Here is a 23,026-nt window from a genome sequence, read left to right as displayed (position 1 = left end):
TTGGCATCATTGTGCAATAAATCGGAAAAAACTAATGAGTCAATCCCGAGAAACGCTGACTGACAGACGTACAAGCGAGCGAGGACACTGACGGCGCGAACACTGACGGCGCGAACACTGACGGCGCGGACATTGGTTAATTAATATCCATACGTACTTTAAACCTCAGTCGCAAACTCCCGTCTTTTTTAAGAAAGGGTATTCTCCGGGGGTCCGGTTAACATTTTAACCCGACGGACACAGAATGAATGAGCAATGTAGATTGTGTAAATAATAAAAGAAAAGTTAATAATTTCTTCACTCTCTAAATAATCGAAATTAGTTGATACATGCTAATAGTTTATTATCTTCTAAAAAATAAAATGTTTGTCTTTATATGTAAATAAAAGTTCGTAAAAACTTTCTCCGTAAAATGTTTCATTAAAAAAATAACGGGTGAAAGTATGGGTTCCTCGACGACTAACATCTCTCCTTTGTGTCAAAAGCGAAGGGCAGTTTAATTTTGTCCACGTATAACTGCGGAATGAATTAATTTATAAACAGATTATCTTAAAACCCTATATATTAGTTTGAGGAATTATGCTTTCAAGCCATATATATGTAACTATTGTCAACGGAGTTCGTACGCGATCCCCGTGTTAGACATTCGTACATGGTAAATATGTTGCCAACAACATTCACTGAATATCCATAAAACGCTTAATTTGAGCAAAAAAAAAACAAAAAGCTAAGGAGATGAGATACGGGTTTATACGGAGGCAATGCGATAAAAAAAAAGTTACTTGTAAAAAAATGATATATTAAAAAATAACTTGTGAAAATAATAAGTCATAACATACAAACTATAAAGCCAGCTAATTAGAAGCACTAAATCAATTCATTTTAAGATGAAGTCAATATCCACACTCTGAAGTGGACCATATTTGAGGATGTAAAAAGATTAATACAGTTGACACTCTCTAACTCGATCTTCAAGGAAAATTGTATTTTCATCGAATAAGGGAGCTTATCGAATAAGGGAGCGTCGTTTATGAGAGTTTATCTTTGACGGTGACTTTCAATTTCATCGAATAAGGGAACCTATCGAATAATAGAGAGTCGAATTAGAGAGCGTCAACTGTAATTTGGTAATACTGTAACACAAAAAAGTTATTAAACTTTTTTGAGATTCCGCTGAAAGGCATTCTATTGGTCACTGGAAGTTCAAAATCTAAATTGAAAATATATCCGACTAAAGGACACAGTTAAGACAGATGAGATGGAGTTTTTATAAGATACTTTAATAATTGGTTATTTGAAGTAATAAAAATGACGCATTTTTTAGAAAAAGTAACAAAATAGTTTTTTATCAATCAATCAATAAATTTTTGTTGTTTCTTGCCTGTGACCCTTCAAAATATTCAAGTCTTAATAATGGAAAGGTAATCACTGAAGAGTTTTATAAAATAGTTTTATTACCGGTTCACGACCAACCAAATCAAATAAGAGCTTGTAAAAACTCCATCTCGTCCCAGTTAAGGAACAACAAAATAAAGTCTAGCGGTGATTAGTAGGTGTACGTCAAACGAAGGAAATTAAAAAGTTGGCCTTATTTTCTACTAATACACCGATGATGAGAAATATAAAACATAATTTATAAATATCTTCTAAAACGTATCCATGCGAATATACATCTCTACAAATTAATAATTATATTTAAATTTTATTATTCGTGACGATACGTCGTAACGAGATTCTATTCTTCTCGTTAATTTATTCTTTACTTTTTTGTCATAAATTAATTGAGGATGATGATTTTTGAGCTTTTACATTACATCGACGAAGAATTCGTTTGACGAGTTTCCCATTGCCATTCGGAAACTTTGTCGACTTGCGCTCAAACTAGCAGGTAAAGTATCTAAACGTCCTAATTCACGATGTTGTTCGGCAGGCGTTCGGGTGCCATCTTGTGGCGGTTGTGGGGAGCCGGCGGGTGGAGGTTGAGGCGTTTGAGCGGGTGATTGAAGTTGAAGTTGCTGGAGTTGTTGTTGAATCTGGTGATGCATCTGTTGTTGTTGGTGCATTTGAACCTGAATGTGTTGCTGTTGTTCAGGCGTTAAACCAACAGGCGCTGCTGAATATGCCACCCCGGGCGGCATGACCATCATGGGTGGAATACTGTGATGTGATGAAATTGAACGATTATCAGGTGCTATGATTTCACTTCGTAAACTTATAGTGTCCGAGTGAAAGGACGAAAGCGAAGAGCGGTCGTCCAGCATTGGTTTTCGACTTCTGGAACCTTTCGAACTGTGCGAGCGATCAGATGAGCCGCTGCTACGAACGGTAGCCTGGTCGTCGTGTATTTTTTGTGATTTCTGTGAGCCTGAGCCACCGCTTCCACCGCTCAAATGACTAGGAGCTATGCTACCTGCGACGTATGGATATTGAGCGTACATTCCTGGTTGAACGACTTGTTGGTATGCGGGTGGTGCACCGGTAACCATCATCCCGCCCGGTATCATGGCCATTCCGTATGGTTGTTGTATGTAACCTCCTGTAAAAAAACAACAACAAGTGATACTTTTATGGACCTACCTGGTTATGCATTTTAAACATATAATTGATATCTACGTCAGCATTACTGTAAACAATCATTCAGAACACAAAAAGTGACGATCTATTAAAATTAGTCGTTTGTCTCTTATAAAAAAACGTTTAGAAACCAAAATTTCATGCTCTTGAAATATTCTTTCATATTCAAGACTTCGTGAGCAAAAAAAACATCTATCTCATCAAAGAATTGAGTAATTTGGCTAAGATCATTGATGTATGCTTATTAATAGTGATTCTTATAGATAAACATGCGTTTTTTGAGCCAACAAAATTTTTTTGCAAAAATCTGCTACAGCCATCTTTTACCAATGATATTAGCATACTTTCATGCTAAAAATCAGAAAAAAATCAATGATCCACTTTTTCACAAAGTCCAAAAAACCCGTTTTTTTAGCCGTTTTTTAGCCCAAATTTGCCCAAAAACATTTTTTTTCGAAAATCGGGCTCCGTCACATTTTGGCCACTACCATTTTGCACCTTTGTACCAAAAATCAAAAGATTCCTATGATTCAATCCTGAGAAAAGTTGGTAACAGACGGACGGACGGACAGACGGACGGACGGACGGACGAACACAGGTTAATTTATAGAACCTCCAGGTAGGTCCAAAAAATATGTCTCAGTAATACTCGTACTGTAAACCAATAATTCAGTGAAATAATTTCTTGGCAGTTGATCCGATTGAGGAGTGAAAGAGTGATCTACTGAAAAACTTGAAAAAGTCAAATCTCTGAACCAACAAATGAAATAAGATGCGTAATCCAAAATGCAAAAGATTGAAATGGGAAATCCTTTCAATACATTCAATAGAGGCTTTTTTGGGTTTTGATAAAGTTATAATCCTCCATTATGAAAAATTATTAACAAAAATCATACATGTGGCTATTCCAAGAACCCAGCTTTACGATGCTCTGTTTTCGTTACGCAAAATACTCGTCTCTGTATTTAAACCATCTTTACAAAGACTTTTTTGGGAAGAATCCAATGTCTGTTATAGCTTTCTAACTTACCCATTTGAGCTTGAGCAGACGTCGAAGCGAGCGGTGCTAGCGTATCTTCTTCACTCCCTTCTATATCTTGCATATGCATACCACGTCTTCTATCACTGAGGTCACCGAATACATAATAACATTGTTCGGAGAATGTCACTTTGTTCACTGTATGTCGAATGAGGTTCGCCTGGAAAAAAGATTTCAATTGACTCTCTCTTATTCGATCTTCAACGAACAGAGTATCTTCTTTGAATTAGAGAAAAATACAGATAACGGAAAGACTTCTAATTCTGGTTTGTACTTGTTTTGTGTTGCTAGCAATGCTGAGAAGATTCTAAAAATATATTTCGACAGAATTGTCTACTTTTAAACAGTTAAGATAAGACAGAATATTTCAATCATTAAATCGGTGTATGGTTCACAGTTGAATTGCAATAAGAGGAAGATGAGACGATTGAAAGAAGGGGAAAAGAAATTACCTTCAATAATTTAGAAGCGTATTTCCTTGCTTCACGACGGTCTTGGAAACCTTCGACATTTGCAAATAGCCAGTCCACAAGATCAGAACCTGAAAAGTGTAGGTCCAAAGTTATAAGGGTTGAGCTATCTCAACAATCAAACACTAATTATAATATTTTTTTATTGTATGAATAAAAAACAAGAACTGCCAAAATTGATAAATTTCTGAAATTTTTTTCGGTCGTAAGAATAACTAATTTTAATCACCATTATGGTGAACAAGGAAAAAAAATTACATCGTTGAAGAGAAAACCTTTAAAAATTCCTTGTAAAAGGCATGTACATAAAATTTGAAATCTCAAATTAGACCCCTTGTATAAAAGAAAAACCCTTCAAGTCATTGAATCATACACTAAAATATTTGAAGCTTTAATAAAGATTTTAAACAACAATTCCAATAAATATTTTTTTTTTCCAATGTCCAGTAATAAGTCAGTCACTTACCGATGAAAGCATTGGGGATTGTAATCTTCAACCACATTCGATCACGAACTGTCAATCCTGAATTCTCTTGGTTCATCACCTTGACAATAGTCAACATATCTGTATCTATGGTCAACGTTAAGCCGAGATCGTGCTCCAAATAACCTAAAATCAATTCGATATTAAAACGCATCAATCCTCGAAAGTGCATGTTGAATCACAACTCAACTACAACCATACACATACAATAAAATGACTAACTGGCTGATCAGTTTAGCTCAGACAGTGAATCGGAATAATGGATACTTTTGTGTAGGTGTTTGTTGTTCATCAAGAATTGTCGTAAAGAAATCACAACACAATTCCAAAAGTTCATTTGCCAGAGTGAAAAAATAGCATCAATGTTACTATAAATAACTTTGGTTACAGTGAATAGTCTACTTTTCTCTTCCAATTTACGATATCCTAATTGCTTCTTTTTTTACATAATTTAGATAATAAATCCTTCCTCGAAAAATGTAGTAGCGCGACCTCACAGAATGACGTAAAAACTACTGCTAAACGTCGGAGGATAATTGAATCACTAAGGATGAAGGTTTTAGACTTTCCTATCCAGCGATGGTGTTTTCACCGACATATTTTTAAGCAGTGAAAATGGGAGATCTTTCAACTATTATCATTTTTGAAAATTCCGGAAAACTTTATTCGAGCAAAACAAAAAAACACTCGATTGATACATTTAAGCAAATCTAATAAAATTTGTAAGGTGCATCATTAGGGAATCTTAATTGAACGATCAATCAAATTAAATTTTGAACAAATAAGAATTTTGAAAGTTTCAAACTTAATTAGAATCAACGTGAATTTTTGAAGGGGGCGTAAATTTTTTTCTGGAACAAGACAGGGCGACATCTTTCAACAAAAATCAATCAACCAACTTTATGTATTTATGATTATTTCATCAATCATGTTGGTCGCTTATAATTAGCCTCTGACAAACCAGAAATCGTGGTAATAATATTGTATTCATGTTTATAGCTTGTTTACCAACACGTATAATGAATTCACAAAACAACAATATCCCCTCCAACCTATTATTATCATATCAAGAAACAAAATCCTCTATTTTGCTAAAAATTTCGACGTTCTGAAAATTGCCAAGACGTCATTAGGTTTAGCGGATACAAAGACTGTTTCTTTGGTTGACAATTAGCAATTAGCGAGTTTGTGATTTTATTCAAAGGCACACCACGCATTACTATAAATCTTGCAGTTTTTGGAATGAATGTTACGAAATGAAGGGTTGAATAAAATATTTCGACTATAAATGAAGGAATGGCCAAGGACTTACGGTCAGCTTCAGGGATTGAACTGGAGAAAGAATCACTTGTTGAAGTCATGGTGCTCATTGACGGACTTCCTCGACCCATTAAACCTCCACCAGCTAGAAGAAAAGTTAAACGATATTTTAGTTGAAGGGAATGTGGGCTGCAGGGTGTTAACATGGCCATTACCACCTCCGAACGCATACAGGCGATTTTGAATAAATCTGCAAAACAGTGTATGGTACAGGCTATTGTTAATTGAGACTGTTTTTTCATTTTCAAAGTTTCATTCCACACAAATCCCTTACACAAAAACGTCAACGTCTGCGTGGGAAACCGAAAATGTTTCCTCATTTTAATCTGTGGAAATGGATTGGAGTATGTGCGGCGCCGAACAACTTAAAAAATATATGTAGTATACTGCAAATAACTTTTTTCTATCGCATCATTTCCAAAAAGAATATGTTCAAAGGTTTCTTGATTAGTCAATCATTGATAAATCAAACTTATCGCAATTCAAAAAGCTATCTTTCACGAATGAGCTATAGATCCTGGCCGATCATTGAAACAGAAAACCCTCTAAACTCTAGCCTACTCTATTCAACGCCTTCCGCGTTACCCTTTACTCGCTGTAAGACATACCGGAAATTTTGAGTATTTTACGAAACCGTTTAAATCTCATGAAATTGCCAGATCGTGAATTTTTTCGGTCAAATTTGTAATATCAATATTTCATTCGAAAGCCGGAAAATTGTGTTTTGAAATTGAGTTAATTTAGCAGACATTTCGAGGAAATGTAAGGATGCAACCGAGCGAAATAAAACTCAATTCGAAGATTTATTATTTTCTCGTTACACTTCCTGATAAACCTGTCGTAGAACCACTTTTGCGTTATAAGAACCAGAACGAAAAAACTCTGAATGAAAAATTAAAATATTTATGTTGATACCTCTCATAGCTTCTGAATGCTGTACCCAAGCAGCAGGGTCGATCGGCCTTGTGACATCATCTGAAACAAAGACATATTATCATAATTATTCATTTCCATAATTTGAGGCAACCTTAGAAAAAGAACCGGCCACTACCAGTTGCACTGCAATAGTTGTACTAAAAAATAAGCCAAGCCTTCTTGGGTTCCCAAAAAAGTCCAAGAAAAAGTCGTAGCATTTTCGTACTGTAACATTACAGAAGTCAATCAGTTACTCTCCTGTTAATAATAGCGAAACACATGCACAGCGGTGGTTCATGATGATGAAAGGTTTCAATGTAGAAAAATGATCCAGTTAAGTAATTGTAGTAAGCTCATAAACAAATACACCGAAATCCAAAAGTCTCAACGAAATTGTCGTCTAATCTTGTTTTCAAGTTTCGGACTAAGATTACGTCATCACGCAAATGGTCTAGGCATTTTGATCAATGCGCTATATCAATTGTAGCGTTCTTATATCTTACAGAACATGGATAAACTAGAACCACCTGCACTTTTCTGCAAAATCGTAAGATTAAGGAGACACCTAAGTGTTCCCAAATTTTCAACATACTTGAAACTGCTTGAAAAATATTATGCTGACTTTCCAATTATTATTACCGTTTTGTATAAATTACAAATCAAATCACAAAAAAGCACATCGCAGTTTTCGTTCTTGGATAAATTTCAAACATAGTGGGTGGTTGGCGGTAGAGGGAGGGGCGGGAAGAATGATGAGTTGTTATAACTTGACGCAATTAAGGAATCGTCGACAGGAAATGAGTTTTATTCCGTGTAGAATGCAACAGAGATGACGAAACGGGAAAAACAAAAGCTCGCCGACTCGATTTTGGCTCAAAACAGACAAAAGGAATTTTTGAAATTGGAATCTCATTATTGATTTTTATTTTTTTCTCAAAAAACTAATTTCATTTTTGAATTCAAATGCAGTGTTGTTTAACATTATTAATCTCTATAATTGAAACGTGAACAGTAGGACTGACTTTTGATGGAATTTAGCCCATGTTTGGAGAAGATTTAAAGCTTTATAAGCAGTCATTTTAGAAACCACAATATTGAAACATAAGGCTTTCGCAACCACCTTTGATTACGGTTAACCTATATATCTAAACTGTTTGAGGTAACCGATTTTCACGTGACCATATCGTACTGTTAAAACGTTTAGGACGTCGAGAATGTATGATAATGCGATCGATGAAAGCGGCTTACCCTTAGGTACAGTGAAGTAACCTTTTGGGTTAGGATCCCAGCATTTGGCTACTGTCAACTGAATTGGTCTAAAATAGAGGAAGATGGTAGGTAGAATATTTTACTTTAAGTCATTATGTTGAAGTGAAAAAGAGGAAAAGACGAAAGTTCGACAAAGGGTCATAACACATCAATTAGTAATGCAAGCGGCTTAATCACAATTGTGAGCCGTGGTCTGTTTGCACACGGCCTAACTAGACGAATTTTAGTACACCCAACAAAAACTTTAAATGTTTATAAGCTAACTTCTAAGTGTACGCACTTACCCTGGCTTATGGACACACTCACGAAGAACGCGTACAGCATCATCGTTGCTCATATTCTCAAAGTTCACATCTCCAACCTGAGGAGGTGAAAGAAAAGAAACGATGCAATTATTGTTTTTCACTATTTGCATACAATCGAAAAAGTTTATAGACGACAAAAACGGTTTTTAAGCCATACCTAAGGCAATTGATGACGGAATGCTAATAGATTCGGTGTTGATACGATAAACTCACTACCAGTGGACCCTGTCTCCTCTGTCCCCTTCACTCTTCTCCCGGAAAAAAATAAAATTTGTGTCAGAGATTGTTTAGATGAACTTAATTCTGTTTCGTTTTGGACATTAGACCCTCCTAATCTATAGAAAGGTTCATATATTAATTACCGAGTATTTATTTCGTATGAGCAGATCTTCAGGTAACGCCCTCGGAACACGTTTGAAAAAGCGAGTGCTGATTTGAACCATCGTGTAAATATACCCTTATCAAACACCGGCAACTATATTCATTCAATACTAATACAACACCAAAAGTATGTTTACTGTGTTCAAAATTTAAAACGACATATATAAAACATTAACTAGTTTCCCAAAGTATAAGATCCAAGAAAAAAATAATTGCTCCAAAAATGTTAATGTTATGTAAACTACACCACGAAGCAGCCTGATCCCATCGCACAGATTGTAATTCTGATAAAAAACACAGTCCACGAAAAAAACAGTCAGAAACCGCTAAACTAAAATTAACCGCAATCTTCAAATAGTTTTGTGTGTGAGATGTAAATTGACGCAGTTTAAGTTTCCTTTTTTCAGAGAGCTTTCTCTAACTCTCCAATTTCTTGGTTTTGTGTAGTGACCGACCAGTGTAATTTTACGTGTGTTTCTATAAGATTAAATCCACTTTAGCAGCAAAAAATAACTTTTCAACTTTTGACATCCTTAAAAATGTCAAAACTGTTTCTACTAATTTGTTTTTTCCGACATTCCGTTTTAATTAAAAACAATTCGTAAAAAGAATCTGCATAGATCTTTTGCAATGTTACTTTTTTGACACTTAAATCATTTTGGTAGCACATGAATAGGGCATAATACCCATGCGCTACTTGAACACTGTTTGCAACAGTGATAATACACCAGTTTTACTTTTTTTTTCATCAAAAAGGGAGAAGAGATGTGTGTTTTTAGCTACGAAAAATATAATTCCATTTCAAGACAACTCTGTAATCGACCTTTTCTTTACAAATCGATAGATCGCCTGTCCTATATTATAAAGATAAGGAGACCAAAACGTCTTTTTCAAAAATCTATATTAGTTTATCATTGAATGTCTGTCTGGACAAGCTGTAAAAAGAGAAATATTTTAAAGACCCTATCTTTGTTAGAAATGTTTATCTCTCTAGGATATCTTCTTAACTTAGGGGTATCCAATGATTTATGTAGTACAGCACATTTCGTGCTGTTCCGTTCACACAAAAAGAGCCTGTCACTATATTAACCTGAGGTCCACATTATAAAATTTTGGCAAATGTGTGTATTTTGAGTCACCATGGAAAAATTTTGCTCTTTATTAAGGACTTTCATGCAGACGATGTAAAAAAGGGTTAAAGTGTACACTTAAAACTAAAACACATGATGATTTGAATCTGATATAATATTGTTGTATCGAATAAAGAGGGTTGAGATGTCAAAGTTCTTGCGGTTGAAAATATATAATGTAGAATTTTCATCGATATAAGACCTATGCAAATTATAGGAAAGTTCATTGTTGTCGATCATAATTTCCATGAAGATCTTGAAAAACTTACAATAAATACAGATTCATTCATCGCTTTTCATGGTTAAACAATACACATGATGGTATAATTAAATGATGGTAACTGTCATAATGGGCCTAAATTACTTTTAATGTAATTAGCATTTGGTCGTCTAATAGACGAGTAGCTAGCTAATTAAATTATTAAAAATATTCGTTGAGTGTAATGCAGTTTCTATGATAAATGCATCCAGACCACTCTCGTTTTTAATACTGAGATTTCAGTAATAATAATTTATAAAATACCAAAATTTACACCAATAAACCTTCTATGAGCCTCCTTACCGTGAGCTGAGACACGAGGCGTAAAATACAAAATACAAAAATCATGACAGATACTTACCGCAAGGATCATATCACCAGGCTCAACGCGACCATCAGCATCCACCGCTCCTCTGAAAAAATGAAGAAAAGCTAGATCGGAAAATGAATCCTAAAACAAGACCTAAATGAATCCTAAAACAAGACCTAAAATAATCCCTTCATCCCATGCCTCAGGCTTCGCAGAAAGTTTTTGTTCGAGAGAGGGGGTTTAGCAAATAAAATAAAGGAGGTGTAAAGCCTAGAGGATCAAGGCATGTCCGAAATTGATCTCCAATACGAGACCCAAAGCCATAAATCAATTGCAAAATTGATTTTTCAGTAAACTAGACAAACCAACGCAAAACGTTCCAATCGAAAATGTCATAAAAAATCAAACGCTATTAGCACAAAATTTACGCGTAGCTTACCCTTTCATAACAGAGCCGACATAGATGCCACCATCTCCTTTCTTACTGGCTTGACCGACGATGCTGATACCAAGAAAGTTGATCTTGTCTGAAAGAGGAAAGAAGAGTAATTGTTCAAAATGCTGAATGTTACTGGAAAGAGATACTCCTCTTACAATTTTTCGTCAATTCATAGACGAGCTCATTGTTAGCTAATGTTATAGAACCGATCAGAGCTCATGTCAAAAGTTTAAGTCTGTTAGACAGAAAATTCTTGGTTTTCTGATTATACTAATTTTGGCACTTTTTGATTTGTCAAAGTATTAATGGGGCGTGTTCAAACTTATAACCTTTCATAGCTTTACCAATGGTTAGCTAGAACTCCTCTAAAGACCCTCTCGCAGTACTAAAATTTGTGTGGATTGATTAGAATCCTTTATGGCTTATTTTACACTTACTGGTGGTGATCAGAAAAGTTTGACATGAATACAAATGATTGATGTATAATTCCTCAAAGTCACTCTCAAACCGTCGATAATGGTTATCGCAATGCTTGGCAAACAAACGCATTATCAGTAATTTACAAACCATTTTTCAAATAATCTAGCATTCGATCTTTTGAAGATTATTTTAAAACCTCTAATGTGAGGTAATCTAGAATTTCAAATAACATTCAACTCGATCATTTGTCATTGATAATTTCCCACGAGCATATAATTTAGCTTTTTAGCTTTATTTCTACTTTTAAAGTAAAGATTCTATGATAAAATTTTAAGACTATAGATTACTCATTGGGGCAATCGATTTCAGCTTTATCCCTCTCTTACTCTATCCCCCTTTCAAGTTTTACCAATCTTTAAAAAGTCTTGTTTTAGGAAAAAAATTTAAAGAGGGCTTTTAAATTGATTGAAAATAATCGAAAGAAAAATCAAAGAAAATGAAACGAAATTAATATGAGAATGGCCCTGAAGAGTTTAAAAGTAAACTTAACAGTGCTGCCATAAAGAATTGATGTGTAGAGGAAGAAGATGAAAATGAGGATAGCGAACGAAAAAGGGATAGCGAAACTCTCAACAGAAAAGACAAAAACAAAATGCACAGTCGATTAACAGGAAATTTAATCTTCTCTATCCTCTCTTCAAGAATTTTGGAATATGCGTTATCTTGTGCGCTGGTGCCCTAGTGATTTCAAATCAATCATAAATAGTGGGTTTAAAGCTGACACTCGTTGTTGCCTTGCTTACCCATAATGCCCCGAGTAAGGTATCACACATTTCTCTATTTTGAAACAGTGAGATAAAGTCTAAAATTTGAAGTATGTTTTTCAGTATAAAGAAAGATTATGAAGCAAAATTATTCCTTTGGTTAGTTACATGCTATTTAGTTCAAGCAAATTATAGACTTACCCATATTGAGTGTGACTGTAATGATATTCAGTGACATCGTGGACTCGGTGATGGTGCTGAATGACGAGCACTAAACAAGAAGATAAGAAGATTATAAAATTCAAGTTTTAATATTTCAATATTTGAAATTCCAAATTTGTTTTTTACTGAATGATGGATAAAACCCATTTCTTTATAAAACGTTCCTTGGTTGACGAATTATGAACAACGACTAGCTATCCAGTAACGCTTACATGTATTTTATTGACAGACTAAAACCCTTGAGCACTGATATTAACTTTAATATCGTCTCCTAATACTGCTTCCATGAAGGAAAAAGATCCATCCAATTTGAAATTCGTCACGTTTGAACTTACTGTTCACTACGAAAAGGCTCCATCTCAAATTCATTTTGATTAAGTCAAATATACTCATAGTAGATTGAACCTACCCTTTCAACTCGTGGCATACGTTGTCGGCGCCTGCGTCTTCGTTTGTTACCGCCCACATAACGAGAACTTTCAGTAGCCGACGACATTTGACTTTCTTCCTCGGAATCGACGAAACTTGTCGTCTCCAAGTCACTGCTCATCATGGATGCGCTGTCGTATTGATCGTAATTGCGATGCTCGCGATGACTTCGACGTGACCTCCTGTCGGCTATAATTTGAAAAATGTTTCTTTAAATTCTGTTTTCAAATTTAGAAAGATGTCTCTCTTTGGGCTTCAGTAAAATAATTATAACAAAAAAAACTTATATAATAAATTTTTATAATGTAAGTAACTTTCGGGGAAAAACTTTTCAAAAAGAGGAGGACAAAAGAAAAGGGGAGAGTTATCTTACCATCACTTTCATATTTTCGACTGCTTCTTGATCGAGAGCTTCGTCTTGAGACGATTGATTCTGCATCCGAGTCTTGCACGCGTTCTTTACTTCGCCTTTATTAATAAAAAAAGAACAAAGGAGTGAGTAAATATTTTAATTTTAAATGATTAATTTTTCAACACCGACCAGGTTCCAGTCAGTTACGGCTTTTCATTATCAGGAAACAGATTCAAAAGCACAATAAAAACTTTGGTGGTAGAATAAATCTTGCAATAAAGATAAACATATATAATTATATATAATAATATATATATAATATATATAATATAATATAATATATAATAATATCGAACTATAACCAAACAAAGTTAAAAGTTACTGGTGGTCTCATTGTTGATGTGAAGACGACAAAATTGATATATGAGCTGACTCTTCAAAGGTAACAAACTGATGTACTCAAATCTAATTTTCAGGTTTTGAGTAAAATCAACACAGGATTCAGCAGAGTTGCCGTTTTCTCTAGAAGCTAATCATCAGTATCCGTTCCAATCAAATTTTTAAAATATCTGTGATTTATGCCGACAAAAAACAACAAGTGTAGCCTTTAAATTTCGAAATTCATTCCATCAACAGTTTCTTCATAAGGCTAAAGGACTTACATGGTACTGGAGCGAGAGATGTTGGTATTTGAAGATTGAACTGGTACAAAAATGCCATCACCAGAGTGCTGTGATTGACCATCGCATGAACCATCTTCTGGTGGTACAACCTGTATTACGAAAGGGGAAATTGATAGGAAATGCAGGCCATTTCTAACGCTGCCCCTCCTGAAATTACTAAAATAATGCTAAAAACAGCCTTTTTAGTGGAAAATCACTGGAAAAAATGCCCTTTTTGGCCAACAACCTTGCTTTTCTAAAATATGGCCTGAATAATGAGCATTTTTTTAGGATCTGGGTAGATTTGTGATCAAAGCAAGATAGACAATTAAAATAAAGACCTGTAAAGACTCATACCATGAAACGACCATAAATTAGAATTCAGAACTTTTTCAGTCATTTTGACAAAATGTTTTATTTATAAAGTGATGACAATATATTTAACATTTTAGGATTATAATATAATGAAAGAATGAAAGCCATTCATCGTGTCGCATTGAAAGCAATGTCTAACGATGGCCTTGAAGTCCCATTTATAAAAGAAATTTCTTACTGCTGATATATATTCAAAAATAAAAGCAAAATTATTTCTTACCCAGGAAACAACTCTACCATTGAAACAAGGTAATGGTGCATCATCGTCAATTATTTCTTCTTTGACAACTCTGAAAGTAGAAGAAAATGCATTTGGTAAAGAAGAAAATTGACAAATTTCCCTTAGAGACCATATAATTGTACGATTTCCCTTTATTTGAAAATTCCTTCAAACCAGCCCTTTGATTTAATTGTTTCTGATAACTACTACCAAAAAGTTTTTCTGATATCTTTTGGCTAATTGGTCTAGAAAAAGAGGTGGGCTCTGGGAGATTTTATTAAAATTTGAAATTTCTTTGATTGTTAGGAAGGGACAGTTCTTCTCTACTAGTCATATAAAATCTTTTTGAAGAAAAATTCACTAATTGGACAATTTTACTCTCCTAAAAATCAAATCAGCTTAAATTTAGGCAAAATTTCTCAACGATTTTGGTCCAAGCCAACAGGCAGACATTTTCATGGTACATAAGTTTAATCAAAACATTATTCCACAGCTATTATCTGTGTTTTGTAGAAATTAATAATAAATTTACAAGACAATTTTTTCATTTTTTTCCTTTTAGTAAGGGGGGACTTTTTGGAACCAAAAGCTAGGCCTGGCTATTTATAGTCCTTTGAGTAATGAACACTTTTAGCTGGTGTTTTTGTTAGAGATTAATGAAAAATGATATTTATGCTCTCTTTCTACTCAAGTTAAGCAGATTAGAGAATTAAAATGATTTGAGGGATGAGATTTTGAGAGAGCAAACTTTCATAAAAAAGCAAACCTTTATCCTGTAAAAACCCCATACACATTCCATAATTTACTTGTTTGATAAATATTATAATAGCAATAGTTTAAATTCTCCCAGGGCCCCTTTATGAAAAGACAAACAAAGATTTGACAAAAGTGATATCAAAATCATTGAAAATTGATATGTTACCTGACATTACAGGATTAAAACTTTGACTAAATTTACAAAAATTAATTATTTTTCATATCAAACATCAGAAAAATTTAAAATGGATTAAAAGAGATTAAAAATGAATTCAATGAAAATCCTTCAAATTGTTTCTCAAATATTCAAACATTGAATTCGGATATTGCTTATGAACACTTGAGTTATACATTGCAGTATACACATAACTGCATCAATCAGGTACTTGAAGAAAAGTGACACACCATTGACATTTGATTTTCTGAGTGTGTCAAAAACCCTCTTATTTGTCCTTGAATTTGATTGTTCAATTTCCTGATTTTGCGGTTGATGTCAATAAAAATCTCACAGCAAAAAAGGTCAATTCTAGAAAATATGAAGTGCAAGTGCTCAAAGTTTTTTTTCAATTTGATAGCTAAGGGATTTTGTCTCTTATTATGTCGATATATATTAAGTCGATGAATAGTGAAAATTTAAATTCCCCCCAAGAAATTTGAAAGACACTTGAAAGACACAAACTAAGTTCAAAATGGATGATCAACAAGAATCTAATTAACAACTCTTTTTGTTATACATGACATTTTGTACAAAACAAGCTTTAGAAATTAACATATAACCAAGAAAGATGGTCATGGAGTTTGTTTCTGTGGGACTTAGAAAATATTAAAAAAGTGCCTGCTCAATTAGCACAGCCACAAAAAGAGTCTTAGTCTATCTTCAACTTACTATTCAAAAGAAATCATACAATATTATAACTGTTCAATATACTTGAGGGATTAAAAGCATTTGGAAATAAGTGACAGATGATTGACATTGAGATTTTGAATGAGAAATCAATAAAACTAATTGATCCAACCGCAGTCTCATAGGAAAATTTTCTTTGATGAATGAAATTAGCAACATGTGTAATTAATGAGAAAAACAATTAAAAATCGTAGAGGAAAAACTAAAGGTATGTGTTTATTGAAAAGGCCTCTCTTTCCTAAATAAGGGTAAGATTAAAAGGAGACTTTCTCATTCATACTGCAGCCTCCAGTATGACCTCACATAAAAATAAACACTCTTCTGCTCAAATTAACACATTCGGGTATTTTCTTTTCAATACAATACACTAGAGGTCTATCTAGATTAGGTTTGTACTGATTGGCATGATTATTTCGACATTTTTGCACCAAAAATTTAGAAATAAAAATAAGGATTCTAGGTTGTCTTTATTTTGTCTTATTAGTCTTAGGTGCCTTATCAGGCCTTATAAACAAATAAATGATTTGGGACCTCATTTCCAAAAGGATTAGCAGTAGAGCCATATTCAGGGGGGGGCACGCAGTTACTACAAGACAGTATGACGCTTACTACCGTGGTGGTACTGTATTCAGAAGTTATGAAAACAGTTACTACACAGTGTAGTAACTGCTGTTTGGGGGGGGGGTGCCGAACACTAAAACTAGCACTTTTGGTGTAGTAAGTGCTTATATTTTAATTCTTTTTAAAGAACTTTCAAAATTTTTCACAAAAAATGAATTTTTTTGTGAAAAAATTATTTGTTAAAAAAAATATTTTTGTTATAAATGGACGAAAAAAAATTTGAAATTTTTCTCAGACCCAACTTTGAAATTATGCTTTCCCTAATTATCATTTAAATGTTCTCAACAGCTGTTAACCAAGTAAATTAAAAGAAAATCTAGCACAAAAATGGCTTTAGGTTGAAAAACAATCGCAATTTAGGGTAATTTCGAGCATGTTTTTGATGATATCACTCAAAAACAGGGGTGGTACCTGGAAATCTTTTCTGAAAACAGTTACTACCAAGGTGTAGTAACTGCAAAGGGTGGTGGTCCTGAAAAAAAGTGTTGAAAAAGCACTTACTACACATCATGTCTATAGTAACTGCGTGCCCCCCCTGCCATATTTAGTAATTTCTCTCTTAATTTTTTCTTTCTTGAAAAAGCAACAAAAAAAGTGCCCTGCTCTGTCTCTGGCAGACGCTGCCCTGCCTGTCTAGAATTTGGTGTTGGGCTGTTGAGTCTGAAAATGTAATAGCATATGATCATGCATGTATATCTAGCTGGGAGTGCTGAAACTTGTATAGCTAAAGTAATAAAGATACAAAGTGAGTGCTTTGAAATAGACTTTTTCTTATAGCATGTTAAATACATACTCAAGCTTTATTTTCAGGTGCCTAATAAACTACACCCTGTTTATTAATTTTTGAAAACATTTTCAGCTGTCAAAAGAAAAATACCTCCCAAATGAGGTAATTATACACCTAATTTTGGAGGTATTTAGAGGTAGAATTCCCAAACCCTTGGTGACCAAGTTACCTGTTTCAGCCCGTTTATTAAAATTTCAAGATTTTCCTGATATCTTGTTTATTCCAACCACATAAATGAATTCAATGGATCAAAAATCAAATTGACCTTTTGTAGAGTGCGTAACTATTCTGACTCCAAAAGTTAGCGGCGTAAACATCAACCACATTATAGTTATGTGGTTAATGTTTACGCCGCTAACTTTTGGAGTTTCCTTTTTAACAGCTTTAGGCTGTAAAATTTCTATTGATTGCTATTTTAAATTTTTCTTTCAAATCGAAACCTCCATCATGTCTGCGAACCAAATGTGAAAGAATAATTTTTCAAAAGTATAATTTTCAAGACTATTTTGGCTGTTAGGAAGGCATGGGGTTAACGTCTGAATCGGTTATACAAAAGAAATTTCGTTATCGACAGCCCCTAAGAAATAGTCTTTCATACATTATTTTTGATTGGCGTTCCCTGTAAACCTTTTAGAACTCTGCTTTTTGATATAGCATTTTCTGTCGTTGCCATTAAAAAATTCCACAAAGACGGAGACAAACAAACCAAACTTTCAAAACATGCAAATTAAAAGCAATAATATCTTAGTCGTACTATTTCCTGTGCAAGAAAATGTTAAAACCCCGTTTTGATCTATGAGTTCCAGCACAACACATTAGTAAAAGCAAGTATTGTAGCCATAAATCAGGGAGTTCAGATCAATGTTTTGATTTGAGATATGACATCATTTTGCCGTGCTATTCCAAGGGGAATAATTTACTGTTAGCTGAATAGGAATTTTTATTGTTGCTGCTGATTTTTCAGCTTGAGTTTATATCTAAGGGGAGCCTTTTAAACTCAGACTTGCCACAGAAAACTTCAACAAATGGACGTTCTGATTTCAAACCCCTACCCTCCTTCAAAAAGGGTTCGTCGTGGCAATCAAACTTGATCTCAAAATATTCAACCCTTCTCCCATTGCTCGCTGTAAATATTCCATCGTTGTTTCGTCAGCCATCTTTATTTTTGCTACGGATTTCTTTGCCACGAAAGAACGTCAACAAATTATAGCCCTACCCCTTAAACGTCCATTTGACTTTTTCTGCGGCAAGTCTGAGTTTGGAAGGCTCCCCTAATGTTATGGTTTTTTGAAGGGCTTGTTCTAAAGAGATGAGAGGGTGTAAATATTTCTGGTTTTCAATTAATTTTTCTTTTACAAGATTACCCTTAAATATAATGGCAATTGTGCATAAAAGTTTTATATCAGTACGATCTACCTTCAACTGCTCCAACTTGGGACTATCTGACACAACAAGTCATTTGATTTGAGTTAATGAACGGCGTACTAAAAAATACACAATTTCTCTTTCGCACCCAGTAGGCTTTTAAATCAAAAATTGAAAAAATCCGTAGTGGAACAAACGCGATGTCTGGAACAAACGCGATGTCTGGAACAAAGAAGAACAAATTAGTGGCAAAATGATGGAGCATTTGACGTCACTCGCGCGGCAAGTTACACACTCGCTCGGCAAGTTACACACTCAGTATTTGTTAATCCCATCAGGCGGTAGGTGGTTAGGCGGCAGACGTTTCTAATTCTCCATTTGGCGTCTGGTCATTTTGAATGAAAACAAAAGTTAAAAAGGGCGCGCTATAAGTGAAAGTTATCGTGACATTGTTATGACAGAAAGTATGATTGATAAACTTGGCGGAGTTATCAAAACAAATTTATTGTCAAAAAGATTCAACAGTAAGTGAAAATACAGGCCAGATATCAACAAGTTCCATGTTGCGACAACTCGTCCCAAGTTGGAGCAGTTGATGGTATTTGCAAAGGTTTTGCATATTTTCCTATGAAATCTTACCACCACAAATTTGTCGCTATTGTTTCTGAATATAATCCAAAAGATGACAGATGAAAAGCCAAAAGTTGACATTGTGTGACATCGCGTCTAGCAAAAAGTCTGTAGATAGTAGTCTAATTCAAACAATGTCAAACAAACCCTATCAAAGCAATCTTTGTAATAATTGAACCACCAGCCATGGCGTCTTCCAGCTTTTTGGTCCCCCCTAATAAGAGCTAAAATCCCCCATCTGGCCTTTTCCCCCCACCTGTCTTTAAAATCCGTGCTCCCCCCAATTGGGAAATCCCCCTAGCCGTATTGTATAAGGGTTGCGAAGTGATGATCCAGACTTGCCTCAATTCGCAAGCTACTATAGCAAAAAAAAGACTCTCAAAATCCCTAGAAAGAAAGGCTCATAAGCCTGAATGCCCAAACACACCAGGAAGGTCTGTATTTATCCTATTACTCCCCCCAATAGGTAGAGGACTGAATATACCCCCTATTCGCCTTTCTCCCCCCATCAAGCTTAAAAATTTCACTTCCCCCCTGGCACCAAAATCTGATTCCCCCCCCCCCATCTTCCTGAGGGGGGGGGATGATCCCATGCCAGCCTGGAAAATGGTGCACAGTACGCCAAATATATTCGACAAGAGGCAATAATTACTTTTGGCTAATTGGTGTAAGGACCGGATATAAAGTAAGATATTGGCGTAAGTCAAAGCTTCACCCCCTGAATCCCACCCCAGGGCTCTGCCCTGGACCCATTTGGGGACGTTTTCTTGACGTAGACCTTAGTTCAAACATAGACTTTGCATCGTTTCCACACTGGTTGAACCATCAAGCTTTATGGAACATATATACTCTGACAAAAATTTCAGTCCCAGAGTCCATTGTCAGCAGATAAAAAAACATACTTTTGTTAGGCTACTCTACCTATCTACCCACCCACTTTAAACCATGAAGCATAGATAGGCTAGATGGGTAAAAACTAGGGACCTTTCTGTATGTTTTAGTTTAGAAGTTACTAATGATATGAATGCCGTTATGAACTTTTACTTTGACCTGAAAACAATAATTTCAGAGCAAAAAGTGTAGAAAAGAGTTGTAGAATAAAAAACTCCTCTTACCCAAAATCATCATCCATGGACTTGAAGAAGAATTTGAAGTTTGGACGATTGATAACACTTTTGAAATCTCCCAGTGTTACTTGGTCAGGAGGTTTTGGAATTTTGACAAGGTATGGCGTTTCTTCGTCATCAACATGGTATATTATTTTAGTCTCTTTTTCAGCCATAACCCTCTATGTATTTAGTGTTTCTTGACTTAAAAATAATCCTAAAAAACACATCCAACTATTCCGTTTAAAATCTAACAGCCTAAACGTTCGCCATTTTACAACCAGGATCAGTGAACAGATTTCGAATAAATCCAATATGGCTGCCGACATAATACTAAAGAAATAAGAACGGACCAATCAAAACGCGGGATTATTGCTAGCTGTTTTTCCGATAAATCGGATTTCGGGAAAAAAGCGAAAAGCACAAACAAACAAACAAAATGATAAAATTAAAAGCAAATGGCGAAATAGACGAAAAGGATCAAAATATTGGTAAAAGCATAACAAGTTATTATCTTTCGAGCAAAGCGCACACGGCGGCCACAAGTGCTTAGCAGCAGCCGTGCGCCCCACACACGCGCTAACAATTAGCCAAATTCTGGAGCCGCTCGCTGCGCTGCCGTGCGCAGCTTGTAGGGACAAAAAATACTTTCGCTTTCGTTTTTAGGCGGCATTCGCAGATATTTGGTAAGAAAACAGTGAGACTCCCCTTTCTTTTTACCAGCAAAAAATTGGAAAAAGAGATTGGATTTATGTTGGAACTTTTATTGGATTTCAAGAAAAAGCCTCTTCCAAACATGAAACGTTTATAATCACTCATCGTTTGGGGAATTTTCAATTATCCCAGCCTCAGTCTTTGGCCTATAGCCTATGAACTTTTTGTACTGTATATGCTTTATTTGGGCTAATACTTTTCTTAGAAAAACTTTTTCTGCTCACTTTGGGCCTCAGTTGAGTATGATAAGTAGATTTTGGGTTGGGAAATAGGTAAAAAGTAAAATCATACATAAACATGTTTAAGTGTTTGAGAGTATTTTGACTTCATGTTATGTTTTTCTCATCTTTACCACCACAAAATTATCCAACAGAATATAATTTATAAACTATTTTCAAGCATAAAAATATTTGGCTGAAGCAAATTTTGTACAAATTTTATATATTTAATGATAAAGTAAAAACATCTCGAAATTTTTTTATCATAATCCTTTGTGACAGTACTTGGGAAGTTGGAAGCTTTTCCACCGAACAGAATTGAGCACTGATAATCCAAATAAAAAATAATTTCAGACAGTGCTTTAGGCATCATAACTTTGCCTGAAGTGGATTTGTACCGTCAAAGGCTCTAACTTGGGACAGTCTGACAGAACATGGGACAGCAATTCGGCAATCATTTTACCGAACCTCCAAAGTCATTTAATTAACATAGTCGCAAATCATAGAAAACAAACTTGTTGTCAACAGAGATTTAACAGTGAAAATACAGTCCAGAAAGTCAACCATCCCATGATATGACCACTCGTCCCAAGTTAGAGCCGTTGATGGTGTTCTGGATATCCAAAACAATAATAATCGGGGGTCATGTCAATGTCGTAACGTACTTTCAATTTTTGCGGTACTTCCAAAATTTCAGAATTTTTTGGCACTTTCTTCGGATTTGCTTATCCTTTTCTTGTCCTGGATCCAATCAAAACCTGCACGTAAAACGTACTACAAAATCAGTCACTTTTATAACATTATAACTCGGTCTTTGACGACTGGGAAGATTCAACGACAAAATTTTGAGAGTTAAAAGTAAAGTTAATCCTTCAGCGCAGTCAGTGATGAATCCGATCCGACCGATGGTGTCTCTTTAGCCATTTTTCAGATGAATAAGATGAAACCATGTTTGAATTATGACTTATGAGCCTATATCGTCCTATATCTTGGATATCTCTCTGCTCTCATATCAAAACTGTTCATTGCGATCGAAAAAATCTTTCCCAGCTGAATTCCATGATAGGGAATGTTTGTGAAGCTATTATAGTCATTGTTTGTACCAATATAAAGTTACTTCTGCAAGTTAGTAGTCTTCATCAACAGCTTTCGAAAGCAGCAAAATCGACAAAACTACTTGAGTGAAGTTTGTAAACAAAAAAGCAAGTTTCACACATTCATTATGTTCAAAAAGTATTGTCTGTTATTCCAATGTATGATAGAAGTCTATTCCAATACATTTAATGTTGGTTTCAAGCAGTATTCTTCTTCTTTCTTCCCAAGAATCACCAAATCTACTCAAAAAGCACTGTTTTGCAGTGCTTCCCCAGCCAAAAATGTAAACAAAATGGCTTCCGCCTCGATTTTTGTCCCGACACGCGCATCAACTGCAGCGCAGCGAGCGGCTCCAGAATTTGGCTAATTGGAGCCGCTCGCTGCGCTGCAGTTGATGCGCGTGTCGGGACAAAAATCGAGGCGGAAGCCAGGTTGTTATCCGATGGTATTTCCGTATTAGTATTGATAGTTTTAATTTAATTCGTAATTTC

The 23,026-nt window shown here is 35.0% G+C and overlaps 1 protein-coding gene across 1 annotated transcript; it reads right to left on the bottom strand.

Annotated features, from left to right (window-relative positions):
• Positions 1–1,769: 1,769 nt before the first annotated feature.
• Positions 1,770–20,821, bottom strand: LOC136815597 (segment polarity protein dishevelled homolog DVL-3-like). The gene is made up of 16 exons (XM_067072049.1): positions 20,518–20,821; positions 14,340–14,409; positions 13,745–13,854; positions 13,104–13,198; positions 12,711–12,919; positions 12,281–12,350; positions 10,896–10,983; positions 10,508–10,559; positions 8,356–8,432; positions 8,051–8,118; positions 6,803–6,862; positions 5,880–5,972; positions 4,550–4,693; positions 4,066–4,154; positions 3,605–3,773; positions 1,770–2,536 (listed from the first exon to the last, which is right to left on the bottom strand). Exons 1-16 carry the CDS (start codon positions 20,682–20,684, stop codon positions 1,806–1,808), a joined length of 2,292 nt encoding a protein of 763 aa, XP_066928150.1. The 5' UTR covers positions 20,685–20,821; the 3' UTR covers positions 1,770–1,805.
• Positions 20,822–23,026: the final 2,205 nt, after the last annotated feature.

Source organism: Clytia hemisphaerica, unplaced genomic scaffold, assembly GCF_902728285.1.
Source record: "Clytia hemisphaerica strain Z4C2 unplaced genomic scaffold, Clytia hemisphaerica genome assembly, whole genome shotgun sequence".
Classification (NCBI taxonomy): Eukaryota; Metazoa; Cnidaria; class Hydrozoa; order Leptothecata; family Clytiidae; genus Clytia; species Clytia hemisphaerica.
This window is presented reverse-complemented; position numbering and strand designations above follow the sequence as displayed.

What these genes read in the sequence shown, in the direction of transcription:
- LOC136815597 (XM_067072049.1), bottom strand. Translation starts at nt 20,684, where the DNA reads ATGGCTGAAAAAGAGACTAAAATAATATACCATGTTGATGACGAAGAA. An exon ending in ATGGTAGAGTTGTTTCCTGG is followed by an intron (nt 13,855 to 14,339) that starts GTAAGAAATAAT and finishes TTCGTAATACAG; the next exon opens with GTTGTACCACCAGAAGATGG. An exon ending in TCGAAAATATGAAAGTGATG is followed by an intron (nt 12,920 to 13,103) that starts GTAAGATAACTC and finishes TTCAAATTATAG; the next exon opens with CCGACAGGAGGTCACGTCGA.